Source organism: Canis lupus, chromosome 13 (genome assembly GCF_048164855.1).
Source record: "Canis lupus baileyi chromosome 13, mCanLup2.hap1, whole genome shotgun sequence".
Lineage (NCBI taxonomy): Eukaryota > Metazoa > Chordata > Mammalia > Carnivora > Canidae > Canis > Canis lupus.
This window is the reverse complement of record NC_132850.1, coordinates 44,194,411-44,208,086: the sequence shown is the minus strand read 5'-3', so window position 1 is coordinate 44,208,086 and position 13,676 is coordinate 44,194,411. Positions and strand designations below refer to the sequence as shown.

The window sequence follows — 13,676 nt, the reverse complement described above, 5'->3', positions numbered from 1 at the left end:
TAGAAAACTCTGCCCTTCTACAAGATCTAGAAACACATTTTTTTTTTTTTTTTGCAATTCTTTGAATTTCAGATCCTATGCTACCATATATTTAGATTATTAACAAAGTAATAGTATGATGTTAATGTTGCATGACAGTTTTGGAATAGCTTTTTAAAAGATTTTACTTTTCCATAGGGCCTATTAAACATTCAATAATTATTTTATTAGATTTCTTCATAAGAGAATAAAATAAAATCATTCTAGCTCCTGGGAATGGTCACACTAATTTTCTTCATTCAAAGTCATGGATACTGACCTCAGACAGGTTAGAGTCCCTAATCCACAATTTCTAGAAGTCAGATATTAAGTATGTTAATTTTGCTTAGCCCTAATTTTCATTATCTATTAAGTGGGGATAGTTTTCTTAGTATTAAACTAAATAAGGTAATCTATGTGATGCTTAGTAGAGTAATTTGGCCTGTATTAAGAAAAAAGAGTAATATGGGAAATTACCAGCTAGAATTGATGGCTTTCTACTTCTGGTAGATTGTTTTCAATTGTCCCTTAAGATATGGTAGGTCATCAACAACAGTGAGATCCCAAAAGAAAACTTGAAAGAAAATTTTTTTAACTGAGGATATATTAAAGAGGACATAGGAGATTCTAAATTCCAAGTGAGAGGATTACTTCTCTGGATGTGGTCAGTTTCGTGCCCTGTAGATGTGAGAGGCATGGGGATGTTACTGTGGTTTGGGAAAAGTGCATCCAAAATGCACTTTTATTTTGTATAAAAGGATGCCAGATACTAGATGCTAATAGTGACCTTAAATGTCTTTTGGAAACTTAATATCTAGTTTTACACGCCCTTCCAATTGGGTGGAGAGAGTTGTATTCCTATTCCTCTGATGGGAAAAAAGAAAGATGTATCTGGGTTACTTTGTGGTGTGAAACTCGTCCCACACCAGTGGAGTGGAGATCGTCAGTGAAGGCCTTACATAAGTTTCCTGCTAGTAGAGTGTCAGGCAATGAGGCTATTGATAGGAAGAACAAAGTTCACTGTTGTATGTCACAGAAATTTTTTAAAAATGTATTATTAACACATATATTTAAGCACTATTCCCCCCAGGATAGTGATAAAGCAGTTCAGTTCTTTTGGTTTTGCTCTAATGAGGATCTGTATTCAAGAAAATGATATCCCTGGGATTTTTGGCATTTCCTCAGTCCATACTAAGTATGATCAGGAAGGCAGATATAAAATAGACACAATGGTTTTGAGCCTTTTCATAATTTATTTTTCCTGATGAAAGCGCTTGATTTTTATTTTTACAGCATAGAGATTTAAATACTCTGATATCAATCACTTGATCTCCCACTATCATTGTAGATTATTGTTCTTAAAGTCATTAGACAGTCAATGGACTTTGCAAAGTGATGAATGCAAGCTTCCAGTCTTTGGGTTCTTTTGAAATTTATGGTCTTTATACACTGTCAATTCAAAACCATGCCTTGAATTAAAAAATGGATGATGAGGCAAACCTTATTTTTTTTCTAGTTTGTTCATCCAGTCCATCAGTATGTATGAACTGCATCTTCACTCATCCTCTCCCTTGATGACATCTATGTTCTAATCCCCAGATCTAGGACTATGCCGTGTGACCTGGTAAAGAGGATACAAGGTTGCAGATGGAATTACAGTTACTAATGAGCTGACTCTGAGATGGGGAGATCATCCCAGATTATGTGTGTGGGTCTGATGTAATCACTAGGGTCCTTAAAAGTAAAAGAGGGAGGTAGAAAAGGGGGTACCAGAAAGAAGGCAACCTGGAAAGGACTTGGCATGACATCACTAGTTGTGAGGAGGGAGGAAGAGGCCACAAACCAACTAATGTGAGCAGCCTCTAGAAGGTGAAAAAGGTAAGAAACTCATCTCCCCTAGAGCCTCCAGAAGAAATCCAGCCCTCCTGACACCTTGATGTTAGCATAGTGAGACACATTTTGAACTTCTGGCCTCCTGAAAGGTAAGATAAAAAATTCTCATTGTTTTAAACCACTAAGTGTATGGTCATTTGTTGTAGCAATAACAGAAAACTAGTACAGTCAACAACTGTTTATTGAGCAACTTCTCTGGACCCAGGGAAGTAGATCCCTCAGGGTCTGAACAAAAATTATAGGGGCAGTTTTGAGAGTGGGATCTCTAAGAAAGGGCTGTGGGGCTGGAGAGGGAATGTGAGATATCTCTAGGAGATAGCATTTATGTTTGGGACTAGTGTCTCTTCATCTAGTCATCCTCTTCATGCTTTCAGAAGGTGCATTCTTCTCTCAGAAAACCAGCATTTTCTGCAGGTGGAATTGTTCTATGGAAATACTTATCCTTACAAAAGTAAATGAAGTTTCAAAATATGGGATTTTAGGCATCTAAGTAATTAGACTTGTTTTTTTTTTATTGTTTAGCATCGGTCAACTAAATAGAAAATTGATTTTGTGCCTTTCAATAGCATTTGATTTTTATCTTGAAGGATCAGATAAAGTATGTTCTTTAGACCTATTTCGCAGTTTTCCCTCCACTTTGCTCCCTGGGAATATGAATATATCCCTGTGACTGCTCGTAGGTCCTCCAGTGAGGAAGGAATGCCCTGCCACTCAGCTAAGGAAAATGTTTGGAGAAACTGCAAGAAAGACTAAAGACTCACAGGAAGCTCACAGGAAGCTCACCAAAGCAGGATCATATGAAACACAAAAATATAGTACATGAGAAAGCTGAAAAACACCTTCTACTTGTCACACCACACTGGCATATTCTTCTATGAGTTTTATTTTCATGTTCTACTATGAACCATATTCAAAATACCTTTATTATTACATTTGTATGAACTTCAAGTTTTTTGTTGGTTTGTTTCTGTGTTTTTCTGGTCTCGTTTTTAAAGGAGAGAAATCTTTTAAAAAATCTTCTCAGGCAGTGTGCTACATAGAAAGGGTGACTGCTTTGGCATCAGAAGTCCTGTGACAATATGGCACCACCATCTACTAGTGGAGAAACCTAAGACAGGTTTCTCCAATGACTTCTATCAATTTCTTCCTCTGTAAAGCAGGAGTGGTGATTAAAAACACACATTTTGTAGGGTTATTGTTGCAGGGGTGTTCATGTGCATGAAATACAATATATAAAAACCCAGGACGGGGTTCTGGGGTGGCTCAGTCAGTAAAGTATCTGCCTTCAGCTCAGGTCATGGCCTTGGTCCTTGGTCCTTGGACCGAGTGGGGAGTCTGCTTCTCCCTCTGCCCCTCTCCCTCACTCGTACTCTCTCTCTCTCTCAAATGAATAAATCTTTTTTAAAAAAAACCAAACCTACAACATGTAGGAAGTACTGAATAAATGGTAGCTTGATGAGTGAATGGCAGCTAATGGAACAGAGAAAGGTCACTACATTTAGGTGTTCTGGTCCTCGTTGCTAGCTGTGTGACCCTCAGCTAAGGGTCATTCATCTCGGTCCTTCATCTCCAAAAGAGAAATAATCATAACCACCTCCTTGTTGTGAGACTTAATTAGGCCATGTATGTGAAACTGTGATGTTTAATTTGAAACCGCCTTAATTTGAACTGAAAAAGAATCTGACTGTGTAGTAAATGTTAAAAGTACTTAGCTGGTTTACACATATACACAAACACACACACTTAATACAGATACAATAAAGCCTTTTTATCCAATGTTAATTTTTTTCATCCACTGTCAGTGTTACTCACTGGTTAAGGCCCAGAGTTGTAATTCATAAGTGATAATGTCTCATAAATACAGAAGTGACTTAATATGCTCAGTGGTTTTTAATCTTTCATAAATGTTTATAAAACAATCTGATGCACAATGTAAAAAGACACCCATCTCTCCCTCTGCTGTAGGACACTAGTTTTTCTTGTGTTTTTTTTTTCCCCTATTAGTCTTCTCTCTCCTTTTGAGTTCTCCGTCATCCAGTTTGTGGTGAGAGCATAAATCTGGATTTTGTCTCATGGTTCTGAGAAGGAATTAGATTTTGCTTTTTTGCTTAATACAAAGTGAAACTCAGGTATTGAGCAGTTGACATTGATGAAGTAGCAATTTGTCTCATTAAGAGGGAGTGTGGAGCTCATTTAATCTTTCTCAGTGACCACTGCTGATGCAAAGAAGGTAAATACTGGCACTTGAACTGGCTGCTGCTCAGATCCTGGGACGTGGGCACCTCCCTGTTTGTTTATGAGGTTTTTTTGGTTATTGTTTTTTGGGGTTTTTTTGTTTGTTTTTTGTTTTTGTTTTTGTTTTTGTTTTTTTGAATGCCTAAGGGGAGGTGAACTCCAGGGCCTGCACTGTGCTTCATCATTTATATTGAGAATGTATCAAGCCCCGTCTGCAACCTGCCAGCTTGTTTTGTTGTTTTAAATCAAACACTCAGCCTTGGGGAAAACACTCAACCTTGAAATACCTGGCCTGAAGAATTGTCATTTTCATTTTAACGGCCAGATCCCCTTTCTTGGTATGTATTTGGGAAGACAAGTCTGTGTATATTTTCGATATCTGCTTTCAGAGAAAACCAAGGAAAGGGACCTCTATTTAAACAATAACACACATAGTTCAGTTGGGTTGGAATGTTGTTTTAGGAATAGTTGCCCTTGCCACACAGCTCCACCAAACTGCTCAGACCACTATCGTGCTTCCCAAAAAGGAAGCTTATGCTGCTGATCTGTCATGTGTACTCCTGGAGATAAAGACTCCTCTCAGCTTCTGGCTTACACATAAGCCTGCATGTGCTTTCTTAGCATGCCCTACTTCCTTCCACAATTAGGCTGACAACAAAAAAAGCAGGAACAACATACAAGGAATGTTTTTAAAGGAAGCTTGTGATGTGTGTATGTTGGAGGGGGGAATAGGATCAGTGAGAGATAAAACAACTCCAAGGACTTGGTAAATTTGCAATACCCATTATATTGACCCAAACCCTCAGTCTCCCGCAGATTCCAGCCCCTTCCTGAAACAAATGCTTATACCATGATTAAATATTTGTTCAGTTGGTTTAAACTCCTATTTCACAGCCCATAGAAACTGCCATATCAATCCTATGAACTTGGGCTTTATAGAGCAAGGTTTCTGAGCTCCCCTCAAATCCTACCCCCCCATTTCCAACTAGTCCCCTCTGTCTCACCTCTGGCTTCCACACCCCATCCTACCATTCCCCCACCCCTGCTGGTCAAGTGGTCTTAAGAAAATTAATTATGAGCCTCTAGAGCCACAAAGGCCTTTGCCTAGATGGAAAAGACTGACTAGTGCTTATCATTCATTCATTCATTCATTCATTCATTTCTTCAACTATTTGTGGAGCATCTGTTTTGTGCCAGGCACCATTTTAGATTCTGGGAATCTAGAAATGAAAAGCTTAGTCAAAAATCCTTCTCTGATGGAGTTTGGATCACTGTGAGATTGCATATACTGTGTTAGATGATCATGGTTGCAACAGGAAAAATAAGGCAGAGAAGGGAGGAAAGAATTGTTCTGGGAGGTTGCAATTTAAACATCATGGAAAGGATAGCATTTAACCAAAGATCCTACAAGAGGCATGAGCCAAGACATTATGTTGGGAAAGAGCATTCCAGACTGAAGGAGTATCAGGGGGCAAAGATCCTGAGGCCAACAAAGGTAGAATGAGTAAAGGGCAGAGTTAAAAAGGACACAGGAAGAGGCGGGGCGAGATGGTGGAAGAGTAGGGTCCCCAGGTCACCTGTCCCCACCAAATTACCTAGATAACCTTCAAATCATCCTGAAAATCTACGAATTCGGCCTGAGATTCAAAGAGAGAACACCTGGAGTGCTACAGTGAGAAGAGTTCGCACTTCTATCCAGGTAGGAAGACGGGGGAAAAGAATAAAGAAACAAAAGGCCTCCAAGGGGGGAGGGGCCCCGCGAGTTGCCGGGCTGAGGCCGGGGCGAGAGTCCCCAGGACAGGAGAGCCCCGTCCCGGAGACGCAGGAGCTGCACCAACCTTCCCGGGCGGAAAGGGGCTCGCAGGGAGTTGGAGCAGGACCCAGGAGGGCGGGGATGCCCTCGGGCTCCCTGGGACACTAACAGACACCTGCGCCCCGGGAGAGTGCGCCGAGCTCCCTAAGGGCTGCAGCGCGCACGGCGGGACCCGGAGCAGCTCGGAGGGGCTCGGGCAGAGGAAGCGGCTCCGCGGAGGGGGCTGCGGGGCGGGAGCAGCTCGGAGGGGCTCTGGGGAGGCTCAGCGGAGGGGGCTGCGCCACCGGGAGCGCGAATCCAACAGCGCAGGCCCGGGAGCAGAGGACACTGGGGACACAGCCCAGGATCCGGCCTCCCCCGGGACAGGCAGAGGCCGGGAAGGCCCAGGACAGCAAGGACGCTCCTGCCCCGAGCTGAGCAGATCAGCGGCCCCGCCCCGGAGCCTCCAGGCCCTGCAGACGGAGAGCTCCGGAGTTCCTGCGGGGGCTGACTCCAGGGCTCCAGAGCTGGCCCAGCCACTGCGGTTGTTCCTCCTGGGGCCTCACGGGGTAAACAACCCCCACTGAGCCCTGCACCAGGCAGGGCGCAGAGCAGCTCCCCCAAGTGCTAACACCTGAAAATCAGCACAACAGGCCCCTCCCCCAGAAGACCAGCTAGACGGACAGGGGGAAAACAAATTATTGACCAAGCAACACTGGAAAGTTCCAGGGGAAGTCAAGGGATTTACAGTATACAGAATCAGAGGATACTCCCCTTGTTTTTTGTTTTTTTTATTTCTGTTTGCTCCACCCCCCCCCTTTTTTCTTTTTTCTTTTCTTCTCTTTTTTTCTTTTTTTTTCTTTCTTTCTTTTTTTTTTCTTTTTTCTTTTTTCTTTTTTTTTCTTCTTTCTCTTCTCCCTTTTCTCCTTTTCCCAATGCAACTTGTTTTTGGCCACTCTGCACTGAGCAAAATGACTAGAAGGAAAACCTCACCTTAAAAGAAACAATCAGAAACAGTCCTCTCTCTCACAGAGTTACAAAATCTGGATTACAATTCAATGTCAGAAAGCCAATTCAGAAGCACAATTATAAAGCTGCTGGGGGCTCTAGAAAAAAGCATAAAGGACTCAAGAGACTTCATGACTGCAGAATTTAGATCTAATCAGGCAGAAATGAAAAATCAGTTAAATGAGATGCAATCCAAAGAGAGGTCCTAACGACTAGGGTTAACAAAGTGGAAGAACGAGTGAGTGACATAGAAGACAAGTTGATGGCAAAGAGGGAAACTGAGGAAAAAAGAGACAAACAACTAAAAGATCATGAGGATAGATTAAGGGAAATAAATGACAGCCTGAGGAAGAAAAATATACGTTTAATTGGGGTTCCCGAGGGCGCCGAAAGGGACAGAGGGCCAGAATACGTATTTGAACAAATCATAGCTGAAAACTTTCCTAATCTGGGAAGGGAAACAGGCATTCAGATCTAGGAAATAGAGAGATACCCGCCCCCTTAAAATCAATAAAAACCACTCAACACCTCGACATTTAATAGTGAAGCTTGCAAATTCCAAAGATAAAGAGAAGATCCTGAAAGCAGGAAGAGTTAAGAAATCTCTAAATTTTATGGGGAGAAATATTAGATTAACAGGAGACCTCTCCACAGAGACCTGGCAGGCCAGAAAGGGCTGGCAGGATATATTCAAGGTCCTAAATGAGAAGAACATGCAGCCAAGAATACTTTATCCAGCAAGGCTTTCATTCAGAATAGAAGGAGAGATAAAGAGCTTCCAAAACAGGCAGGAACTGAAAGAATATGTGACCACCAAACCAGCTCTGTAAGAAATTTTAAGGGGAACTCTTAAAATTCCTCTTTAAGAAGAAGTCCAATGGAACAATCCACAAAAACAGGGACTGAATATGTATCATGATGACACTAAACTCATATCTTTCAATAGTAACTCTGAACGTGAATGGGCTTAATGACCCCATCAAAAGGCGCAGGGTGTCAGACTGGATAAAAAAGCAGGACCCATCTATTTGCTGTCTACAAGAGACTCATTTTAGACAGAAGGACACCTACAGCCTGAAAATAAAAGGTTGGAGAACCATGTACCATTCAAATGGTCCTCAAGAGAAAGCAGGGGTAGCCATCCTTATATCAGGTAAACTAAAGTTTATCCCTAAGACTGTAGTGAGAGATGAAGAGGGACACTATATCATACTTAAAGGATCTATCCAACAAGAGGACTTAACAATCATCAATATATATGCCCAGAATGTGGGAGCTGCCAAATATATCAATCAATTAATAACCAAAGTTAAGACATACTTAGATAATAATACACTTATACTTGGTGACTTCAGTCTAGCGCTTTCTACACTCAATAGGTCTTCTAAGCACAACATCTCCAAAGAAACAAGAGCTTTAAATGATACACTGGAGCAGATGGATTTCACAGATATCTACAGAACTTTACATCCAAACGCAACTGAATACACATTCTTCTCAAGTGCACATGGAACTTTCTCCAGAATTGACCACATATTGGGTCACAAATCAGGTCTGAACTGATATCAAAAGATTGGGATCGTCCTCTGCATATTCTCAGACCATAATGTCTTGAAATTAGAACTAAATCACAAGAAGTCTGGAAGGATTTCAAACACGTGGAGGTTAAGGACCATCCTGCTAAAAGATGAAAGGATCAACCAGGAAATTAAGGAAGAATTAAAAAGATTGATTGCTTTTAACAAGTGCTCTGTTATTTCAAACAATGGGGATCCAATGAAAAAGGGAAAAATGTTCTACCTGGGAAGGTGAACATAGAATAATTACCATGAGTATTGTAAAAAGGAATGATGGGGGTGTGCTGGCTTGAGCTCTTCCTCCAACAAGGATATATTGAAGTTCTAACCCAGATTTACCTATAGACAGCAATTTATTGGAAAATAGTCTTTGCAGATGTAATTGAGTTAAGTTGAGGTCATTAGGATGGGCCCTAATCCAATATGACTATTGTTCTTTGGAAATAGAAAACAATATATGAAGATGGAGACATAGAAAGAATGCCATGCCATTTGATGACAGGGATAAAACGCTAGCTTGCCATAAAAGAGGGAGATTTCCAAGCTCAGGGTAACTCAACTGTGATAGAAATCCACAGCATTCACTTTCTGGCACCCTACATGCCCACCTGGGCCTCTCTGCACCACCTCTATGGGATTCAGAGAACAAGGGAGCCGATCCAAATGTGATGCTCCTATTGTGTGCTGTTCTGTGATTAATAAAATGTTTTCTTTTCACCCAGCATCCATGAAACAGCAATAGGCTAGTTTATAGGCTTTTCAAGAGGGCAAAGTCAAATCCTAGAGCTGACATATATGAGTTGAGATTTGGGAGGAGATATGGGAAGGGATGAGTATATGTTGAGTGTGGAACAAATGTAAAAAATATATGGCCATGCAAAAAATGTGAATGTACTTATTAATGCCACTGAATTATACACTAAAAAGGTTAAAATGGTAAATTTTATGTTATATATATTTTACTATAATAAAAATATATATGAAGAACATGATCACATATACACACACAGCCAGAAAGCAGGCTGTGATCGTTTTAAAATATGATCACAGATTTTTTTTGTAATCTTCTCTTCAAAAGGTGGAGCCCAATTCCCCTCCCCTTGAGTGTGGGCTAGACTTGGTAATTTGCTATTAGTGAGTAAAGGATAGTGGATATGACAGTGGTGTGTGACATGCAAGACTAGGTCACAAAAGGTGTGGGATGCTTGGGTGGCTCAGCAGTTGAGTGTCTGCCTTTGGCTCAGGAAGTGATCCTGGAGTCCCGTGATCGAGTTCCACATCAGGCTCCCTACATGGAGCCTGCTTCTCCCTCTGCCTGCGTCTCTGCCTCTCTCTCTGTGTCTCTCATGAATAAATAAATGAAATCTTTTAAAAAAAAAAGGTGTTTTGATGGTCTCTCTCTGTTTGATCAGTCACCATAGGGGAAAACAGCTGTCAACAGAACTATGCTATGATTCAGCAATTACACTACTATCCTTTCATATAAAACTACTGATTCAAAGGGATACATGCACCCTGATATTTATAGCAACCTTATCAACAATAGCCATATTATGGAAAGAGACCAAATGTCCATCGACTGATGAATTGATAAAGAAATGGCATATATATACAATAGAATGTCATTCAACCATTAAAAAAGATTGAAATCTTGCCATTTGCAATAACATGAATGGAGCTGGAGAGTATTATGCTAAGTGAAAAAAGCAGTCAGAGAAAGACAAATACCATATGATCTGACACATATGTGGAATTTAAGTAAGAAAACAGATGAACATAGAGGGAAGAAAAGAGAAGCAAGCAAGGAAACAAACTCTTAACTATAGAGAAAAAAACTGAGGTTATTGAAGGAGAGGTGGGCAGGGGTATGGTTTAAATGGTTGATAGGGATTAAGGAAGGCACTTGTGATGGGCACTGGGTATTGTAAGTGATGAATTACTAAATTGCACACCTGAAACTAATATTACACTGTATGTTAACTGGAATTTAAATAAAACTTGTAAAAAGATAAACAAAAAGAAAGGAAAGCTGCTTCTATGTCGTGAAGATACTCAAGCGACCTTTTGGGGATGTCCATATAGCAAATAATTCAAGGCTCCTACCAAGAACCAAATGCGTGCACCCTCTTGAAAGTAGATCCTCAGCCCCAGTTCAGTCTTCAGATTATTGCAGACCTGGCCAACGTCTTGAATGCAACTTATGAGAGACCCTGAACCAGAACTTTCCATGAAAGTCACTCCCGAATTTTTTTTAACCTTTTCCATTGTTTAATAATACTGCAAAAATCTCAGAAAGGATATATTGTTTCTAATGAATATCAAAATAGTCACAGCAAGGACTTTCCTCCACCGCATTACCCTGTCCCCCACCCCCCCGAGTTACCCAAATATGAGTAGAAAATTACAAAAACAAAGAGCAAAAGCCTTCCTTCCACCTTGCCACCTGAATAGTGGTAAGTAACTAAGATATGAATTGTCACTCATACATTGTAGTGCATCCTTGTGAGACTTTAGGGGCTGTGCCTCTGTGAAAGGTGTCGGTGGAGAACTGATAGCAGCAGCAGTAGGAGGACTCCCTCCCTAGGACCTGTCCCATCTGAACCATAAAAACTGTGAGATATAGATGTTTGTTGTTTTAAGCTGCTAAATTTTAGAGTAATTTATTACACAGTAATAGATGATTATTATGGATGAGAAGTAGATATACATTATTTATGTATTACTCTTTAGATTTCTAGAGCCCAAAGAACCACATTTGAAACTGATGGAAAGGACTGTGTACCACTTAATGTTCTAGAGTCTGAGCTGATTTGTCTGTCTTGGGGAGAGAACTAAGGTGGTATAAAAGTGAAAATAAGTGTGTATGGATATTTAAGCCAACAGAACAGCTACTTATTCCCCAATACCCATTTTCTCTTTTCTTTCTATTTTTTAAGATTTTATTTATTTATTCATGAGAAACACACAGAGAGAGAAAGAGGCAGAGATGTAGGCAGAAGGAGAAGCAGGCTCCATGCATGGAGCCTGATATGGGACTTGATCCCAGGACTCCAGGATCATGCCCTGGGCTGAAGGCAGACGCTCAACCACTGAGCCACCCAGGGATCCCTTTCTCTTATTTTAGTAATAGAAGCTGGTAACAGCCTACCATCTAGAGACTACATTTTCCACTTCTCTTGCTATGTAACCAGCTTCAAATAAATGAGGTGTGAGAGGAAGTGCTGTGTGTAATTCTGAGTCATCATCTCTTTAACTCAAAAGTTGCTGGCTCTGGAATCTCTCTTTCCCCTTCTCCTAAGGTCAGAAGGATATTCAGGGAGATGAGCCACCTAACGGATTCAGACAAGGACAAGCTAGAGTGCATGGCAAAGCGGTAAAGTGAGATTTTGTATCCACAGGGTTTGAGTATGGATAAAACTCTTTTTTAAATTTGTTTTTCTTATTAAAATGGGAGTAGAAGAAAAATGGCCCAAACCTATTTGCACATTTTAAATAATTCAAAGGAAAGGAATGCATGAACAAATAGCTGAGAAAGGAAATATTTTTCTGTGTAGTTTAGGATTAGGCTTACTACTATAACAAACAGATCTCGCCATTCAGCACTCTTCACAATAAAAGTTTATTTCTTGCTCACATAACAGTCTGATCTCTGGATATTCCTGGTTGAGTACCTTTCCTCCTTCCAGTGGCAAAAGGACAGAGTCTTTTCTCTCCATCTTGTGCTCTCTTTTTTAACATCTGGTTTCCATGGTCCCCATAGGAATCTTTTCCATTCCTGCCACCTGCAAGTGGAAAAGAGCAAGGAAGATTAGCATGGGAGGTTTCTGTGACTCAGCTAGAATACAGCACATGTCCTTTCCACTCACAATCCATTGGCAGAACTGAGTCACGTGGCCTTACCTGTCTCCCTGGGAATCTGGAAAAATGGTCAAAGTGCCCAGGGAAAGAGGACAACTTATCCATTTGACAACCAGCTAGCAATTTCTTCCATGCATGGAGCATAATATGAAGAATGTTTATTGAGGCCTTGTAGATTTGTAGCTATCTCTTGTAATCTAGACCTTTGATCCACTATTGTAGTATGAATGCTCTATATCCTCTATCCCCTTTAAGTACAGGCATAAAAAAGCAGACGAGAAGACTTGTTTTTATTTTATAGAGCTTTAAAAACTCTTGGGCAACCCAGGTGGCTCAGCGGTTTAGCGCTGCTTTCAGCCCAGGGCATGATCCTGGAGACCCAGGATCGAGTTCCACGTCCAGCTCCCTGCATGGAGCCTGCTTCTCCCTCTGCCTATGTCTCTGCCTCTCTCTCTCTCTCTCTCTCTCTGTCTCTCATGAATAAATAAAATCTTTTTTAAAAATTCTCATGACATCTTTATAAAAATGTTATGATCATTTTTCTATGCATTCCCTCAAACCTAAGTCTTCTCCTATTCCACATCACCAGTCATCCCCAAATTTAAAGATACAGCACTATGCATGAAGTCGTTGTGTTAAGGCTAGCAGGTTTTGTGATAATTCCAGAAATAGGAAGGTTTTTTTTCAAGACTTTATTTATGCATGACATGGGCATGCATAAATAAAAGACATGGAGGCATAATCAGATGAGAGCAAAAAGGTCACTTTGGCTGGACCAAAGAATAAATGGGAGACAGGACAGTAGAGGAGTCAGTCAGGAGTCTGTGTTCAGATTATAAAAACTATATACACAAGCTACAGAGTTGGAGGGTTTTTTCCCTATAAGTTTGGGGCACTCTCAAATAATATTACCTGCATAATTGCATGAGTAGTTGGCATGCAGTGGTTATGCTTCACAGTGAGTCCGGAGACAGAAAATCTATAGAGACAGTTCTTCAACTATCTCCTTGAGAAATCATGGTGGATGGCATTAGAACAGTGCCTTAGAGGCTAAAGAAGGAGAAGAAAAATAAATTACACTGAGTTTGTTCAGTTTGAGACATGGTAAAGAATTGGTGATATTATTAAGAAAGAGAACTGCGACACTGAGTCATGGGTGTCTGGCTTAGATTCCTGGGTGGTGTGTACCGGGAGCAGGTATTCCTTCTTTGAAGGAGAATAAGGGATATGATGATTTCAATGTGGCCATACTGAGTTTGAAGTGTCTATATGATTTTCAGGAGGTGGTATCCAGT

At 40.8% G+C, this 13,676-nt stretch overlaps 1 protein-coding gene across 12 annotated transcripts in view; it reads right to left on the bottom strand.

Annotated features, from left to right (window-relative positions):
• LOC140603015 (uncharacterized) overlaps positions 1-13,676 on the bottom strand; it is a 136,869-nt gene that overhangs the window by 88,277 nt on the left and 34,916 nt on the right. For 4 of the 12 annotated variants that reach the window (XR_012006045.1, XR_012006036.1, XR_012006037.1 and 1 more), the window contains exon 2: positions 12,195-12,305. Coding sequence is in view for 1 of the 12 variants with exons in the window: in XM_072773420.1 (XP_072629521.1) it covers positions 1,915-1,993; positions 12,195-12,305 (190 nt within the window). In the remaining 11 variants the exon portion in view is untranslated. Of the gene's footprint in view, positions 1-1,132; positions 1,994-12,118; positions 12,306-13,293; positions 13,432-13,676 lie in introns of those variants that run through there. The other 8 variants (XR_012006039.1, XR_012006043.1, XR_012006046.1 and 5 more) reach the window with 5 other exon arrangements.